At 61.8% G+C, this 5,902-nt stretch overlaps 1 protein-coding gene across 1 annotated transcript; it reads left to right on the forward strand.

Moving 5' to 3' along the window:
- Positions 1-288: 288 nt before the first annotated feature.
- ABHD17A (abhydrolase domain containing 17A) lies at positions 289-5,540 on the forward strand. The gene is made up of 4 exons (XM_010724847.3): positions 289-775; positions 2,651-2,845; positions 3,667-3,846; positions 4,634-5,540. The coding sequence occupies exons 1-4, from the start codon at positions 462-464 to the stop codon at positions 4,857-4,859; spliced, it is 915 nt and encodes a 304-aa protein (XP_010723149.1). The 5' UTR covers positions 289-461; the 3' UTR covers positions 4,860-5,540.
- Positions 5,541-5,902: the final 362 nt, after the last annotated feature.

A 5,902-nucleotide genomic window follows, 5' to 3' on the forward strand; every position in this document is an offset into this window, starting at 1 on the left:
CTTCCCCTTTCCCCCCTTTTTCTTTCATTTGGGAGCTCTGTGCTCCAGCTGCACACGCGTGCATCGAGGCCCTCGCCAACATCGGGGGGGAGGGAGGGGTCGAGGGGCAGCTGGTTGTGATCCCGGTCCTGTGCTCACCTCATCGGGCTGCAGGGCTGCGCGTGGGCTGGGATGCTTGGAAGGTTTTGGGGGGGCTCAACAGGAGCACGGGGGGTGTCAGAAGCGTGGGCACGGCGTAGCCTTCAGCTCGGGATGGCGGTGGGTGCTGGCTTTGCCCGCGGGTTGTGCCCGCGCGATGCCGCGTGTGCCCTCTCTGCAGGCTGCCTGCAGGCACACGGATGGCGGCCGCCCCGACCCGTGAGGGACTGCGGGCTGCCCCATGGCAGCCGTGATAAGGACGGGGCCTCCCAGCACTGCTTCAGATCCTCCCTCGCTCCCAGCGCAGCCTTGAATCTGCCGTCATGAACGGGCTGTCGATCAGCCAGCTCTGCTGCCTCTTCTGCTGCCCTCCCTGCCCCAGCCGCATCGCCGCCAAGCTGGCGTTCCTCCCCCCAGAGCCCACCTACGCCGTGGTCCCCGAGCCGGAGCCCATCGGCAGCACCAGCACCGGATCCCTCCGAGGCGGCGCTGCGGGGCGGTGGAAGCTGCACTTGAAGGACCGGGCGGATTTCCAGTACTCCCAACGAGAGCTGGACAACATCGAGGTGTTTGTCACCAAAAGCAGCCGAGGGAACCGCATCGGCTGCATGTACGTCCGCTGTGTGCCGGGAGCCAGGTGAGTGGTGGGCCCGGAGCTCCTGCTGGCTGCCACCTCCCTGCCCTGCCCGACCCGGCGCCGTGCTGTGGGGTTCGGAGGTGCCCTGCGGTGCGGGTGAGCTCAGCTCTTGGAACCTGTTTGGCTTGTGGCTGGAGCTGGGAATGGGACTGAACAGGTTGAGGGAGGGAGTTGGGGCGCAGCCGCAGGCTATGGGGACCTCGGCGTCCCCTCCTGGCTTGCTGTCCTCGAGGTGCCCTTCTGACGTCACACTGCTGATGTCATGCTCCGGTTGCGTGCCCAGCGTCTGCGAAGCTTCTGTAGAGCCCAAGCGAGCCCCTGGCCCTACAGAGACCATGGGGATGGTCTGCAGCCCTCAGCCAGGAGACACCTGCAGCCCTGAGGCAAGCTGTGTTTGCATGGTTCTCTCACTTACTGGGCACGTTTGATTTTTGCAAAGAGAAGAGCAATAGGATTGGAAGCCGGAAGGGATTCAGGTACAGCTTGCCACAAACCACCATAGGTCGGTAAGGGAGGAAGAGCTTGATTTGGAATCATTCTGTTGGGAAGGGAGGATGCGGAGTCTCAGGGGCTGCGGGAATGTGTCTGCCCACGGAAAGCAGAGTGAGATGCTTTGCTTGGAGCCTCCAGGAATCCATGGCAGCTTGCTGGGATCTGCTGGGACAGCTGGCGAGGGGCAGTGCAGGGCGTGGGCCGGAGACCCCTGGGTTGGGTGGGTGCTGGGGGAAGCACAGCAGCTGCTCCCTGCGTCAGCAGCACGCATGGAGCTCCAGAGCTGCACACGCACAGACTGTCGTTGCTGTGACAGCGCTGTCACCGCTGCCTGCAGGAGGCCCAGATGTGGAGTGGGGCAGAGCAAAGTTTGAGCTTTGCAAAGCCTGCATCACCTTGCCTGGCCCCACTCAGTGCAGAGCGGCGCGCCTGCAGGTATACCTGGCACATCCAGGCTGCCTGGTAGGGATGTCTGCTCCCGTCCTGTCCTGTTGCGTGTCTCCAGAGAGAGGAAACAGCCACAGGATTGCTCTGCCTGCACATCCGCTGCTGGCCTGCTCCCCATCTGCCTGCGGAAGTGGTGAATGACACACAGGCCCAGGAAGGTCCCGTCTCCATCCTGCTGCTGCCTTCCTGCCAGGGACCACTCGATCCCCACGGTGGGGTGGTCTGGTAGCATCCAGCTGCTGGGGCTGAGCTGTGGGCCTGCTTTCCGGGGCTCCCTCAGCCTGCTGTCCCCATGCTTCAGCTCTGCTGAACGTTTCTTCCGCTGTAAAGCGTCGTGTTTTCACTTTCTGCTCCTGGATGGAGGGGCTGAGTTCCCCCTCACCCCGCTGTAGCGCTGCGTGTCCTCTCTGCTCTCTGATCACCAACCGTTGGGAGCTGAAAGGTGCTGAATCAGAGGCATCTCCCCCACTGTGAGGGGTTCAGGGAGGAGTGGGCCGTGCTGCCTCCCCCAGCAGAGGAGAGCTGAGCTTCCATCAGCACGCTGTTCGTGTTAATTTTGATGATGAACATTGTTTTTCCCCTTATGGTGGAAATTTCTTGTGCCTTGTCACTCCCACAATTCACTTCTCTCCCAAGGTCTGGTGTCTTGCCAGGCTCAGGAGAGAAAAAAAATCTGCTGTCAGAATTATTACTTAAAATCCCCATCGGGCAAACAGCCCCAAATCGTGAGCTTCTTTTTTTTTTTAACCAAAATAGACTCAAAAACTCCAACAGAGGCACAGTGCCTCTGGGCTGCTGGTTTCTGCTGGTAGCAAGCCCCAGTGGTGAGGAAAGTCAGGGCATCTCCAGGGCTGGGACCATCTCAAGGCCATTCCTGTGTCCCTTTACGTGCTGTGATTTCAGCCCCTAAATTAACCCCTGCATCTGGTGCTGCAGGTACACGGTGCTCTTCTCCCACGGCAACGCGGTGGACCTGGGGCAGATGAGCAGCTTCTACATCGGGCTGGGCACGCGCATCAACTGCAACATCTTCTCCTACGACTACTCGGGCTACGGCGCCAGCACGGGGAAACCCTCGGAGAGGAACCTCTACTCCGACATCGACGCGGCGTGGCAGGCGCTGCGGACACGGTGAGCTGGGCAGGATGGGGGCTGGGGGGCTGTGCTGCCCGTGGTGTGGTCCCCCGGTGGGTGCGGGAGGTGGGATGCTGTCTGTCGCTGCTGTGATGCAGCGGTGAGCACGGAGGTGTCTGTGGTGGTGGGGCTGCGGGGGGCTGGGGCGCGCTTGGCTGCAGGAAGAACCCGTCAGGACGGCGCTCTGGAAAACAGGAAATGTCCCTGAGAGGGGCCTGGGATGCTGGTAACGGGAAGGGGGGGCCGGAAAGCTGTTGTGGGGGGGTCTGGATGCTACGGGGTATGACCGTGCTCAGTATCGTGGGGGTGTGGTGCTCCCCTCCGCTGGCACACACCGTGTTCCAGCTCTGCAGCCCTGTGCCTCCTTACCCCTACAGGCACTCCTGGCTCACACAGGAGCTGTGTGCTGCCCTGCAGGGCTGTGCTCCCCCCGCCACCCCCCCATAGCCCTGCTCCCGTTGAGGCTGAGCCCTGACACCCCACGGCTCTTCCAGCAGCTCAGCCCAGGCTGCTCCCAGAGGCCACGGTGGGGACGGCCCCTCTGTCTCCTAGACGTGCATTCCCCGAGGTCAGCACCGTGTCTGGGAAAACAATGTGCAACTCTTAATTAAACGCTAATTGCTACAGTGTTTGCAAGCAGCTGGGGGAGCAGAGCAGCTGCTTCGTGCCCAGCCTGGAAGAGCTGAGGGAAGGCAGAAGGGACGGAGCCCCATTTCCACTCTGCAACATGCTGTGACCAGTGCAGGGTGAGGCCTGGGCTGCAGCTCCTAGTGATGGCGGTGTTCCTGATGCTTGGGCCTTGCCCTCTCCTCCCCCAGGTATGGGATCAGCCCGGAGAACATCATTTTGTATGGACAGAGCATTGGCACAGTGCCCACCGTCGACCTGGCGTCCCGCTATGAGTGCGCTGCCATCGTGCTCCACTCCCCGCTCACCTCCGGCATGAGAGTCGCCTTCCCTGAGACCAAGAAGACCTACTGGTTTGATGCCTTCCCCAAGTGAGTGCCTTAGAAGGGACTGGGGACACTCCTGGGTGCCAGCCCTATCTGTGCAGAGGGGTTATGGGGAAAATCAGGGACCTGTGATCGCCTTAAATTGCCCACCAGGACCCTCCTGCATTACACGTCGTCCCCACGCTGGGACCTGTAGCCCTTCCCGAGGGCTCCTGGCATTCCCTGATGGTGTCACCTCCCAGCCGTGCTGTGCCTTCATTCCTTCCCACCAGCTACCTCCCTGCCCCCCTGGGTGCCACCTGGGAAGTCTTTCCCACCAGTATTTGGGGCATCTTTCCCCCCACCCTGAGGAGGGCAGAGGTGGTGTCTGCAGGCAGGGGTGCAGCGAGCTCTTGCTTTGCCTCTGCCCTGCAGCCGGGCCAGCAGGACGGTCCCTGAGCTGCAAAGTGTGGCCGGGAGCCGCCAGCCCACGCACTGCATCCTGATGGCCTCGCTTGGCCTTTGTGTCCTGGGGACTGGGATGGGAAGGGCCACGCTTGCCTGCAGGCACGGTTGATCCCCGCATAGGATCGCGCTGTCCTGGGGCGGTTTCCCTCGGCCCTGCCTGGGTCCCATGGGGCTGCTGTCATTGCTCTCTCGTCCTCATCTGTTGCTCTGGCGGCGATCTCAGCGCTGGCAGAAGCTCCACATCCCCATGCTCTGCTGCGATCAAAGAGCATTTCCTGCTGCCTTTCCCCGGGGGGCTGTGCTTTAGGGGGCAGGAGGGGTGAGGCTGCCTCGATCCCTGCACTTACCCCCTTTTGTCATCTCTCCCCTCTCACTTTCTTGGCAGCATCGAGAAGATCTCCAAAATCACCTCTCCTGTCCTCATCATCCATGGCACCGAGGATGAAGTCATCGACTTCTCCCACGGCCTGGCGCTCTTTGAACGCTGTCCCAAAGCTGTGGAGCCACTGTGGGTGGATGGGGCCGGGCACAATGACATTGAACTCTACAGCCAGTACCTCGAGCGCCTTCGGAAATTCATCTCCCAAGAGCTGGCCAGCCAACGCAACTAGCTGGAGGATGGGGCAGGGTGGGGGTTGTGGCGTGTTTGTCCAGTTCTCCCAGCGCTCCCAGCCCCTGCTGCTGGAGGCACAGTGGGTTTCTACAGCCCCAGCCTCGGGAGCCTTGAGCGGACAGTGCGTTTCCTCTGGGATGCAGCACAGCTCTCCTCCCTCCCTGCGTCACCCGGTGCTGCTGGCATCACAGCCGGGCAGGCAGGAGAAGGCAGCTCGCTCCTTCTGCCCTGGGCAGAGTAGAGCCCCTCCTGATGGTGAATCTTCAGCTTCGGACACGTCCTCATCCCCTCTCCTGAAACAGTGAACTGTTGAATTCCTCCCGGCTGCTCTGCTGCTCCCACTATAGCAATAAGGCGAGTTGGGCTGGGAGCAGCCGCAGGGTGAGCCTGTCCCTGGTGTCACTGCGTGGCAGAGGAGGGCAGTTCCTTCTGTGCTGGTGTTGCAGCAGATGCCTGGTGCTGCTTCCTGCCTGGGGCAGAGCTGTGTCCCCGAGGGGGGGGTTGGGGATGCGTGGAGGAGGTGCCCCCCCACCTCACACCCCTCTGCTCAGCCCCGCTCTGCCTTCTCAGAACACTCCCCGTGTTCAGGTCCTTTCTGTGACACTCCTTCCCTCTCCGTCCCCTCAGAGCGGGGTGAGGAAACCAGGCACCAAATAAAGAGCTGAGGTTTAGAGTTTTACCCGTGTTGCCCTTCTGCTGGGGGCTGGGGCTCTGGTCCCCTGCTCTCCTGGCTGAGCTGTGTGTCTGCTGGGCCCTGAGCTCATCCCCAGCTCCAGCCCTGCGGCACCAGCAGGTGAGGAAAGGAACATGTGGGCCCCGGAACAGCCCTGAAATCATCTTGCACCGGCCTATGGGGCAGCAAATCCTTGTGTGGGGCTCCCAGCCATTTCCCTGTCCCCTCCTCCCTGCTGTGGGGCTGCGGGCTCATGTGAGGAGCAATAATCTCACTAAGCTGCCCTCTGTGGGGCCTCAGGCTCAGAGCACTGCCATGTGCCTTTTGTTTAGGGCTGAGATGGGGCCACAGGGGTCCCTGCTCCCACA

The sequence above is a fragment of the Meleagris gallopavo genome, chromosome 30 (assembly GCF_000146605.3).
Source record: "Meleagris gallopavo isolate NT-WF06-2002-E0010 breed Aviagen turkey brand Nicholas breeding stock chromosome 30, Turkey_5.1, whole genome shotgun sequence".
NCBI classification, from domain to species: domain Eukaryota; kingdom Metazoa; phylum Chordata; class Aves; order Galliformes; family Phasianidae; genus Meleagris; species Meleagris gallopavo.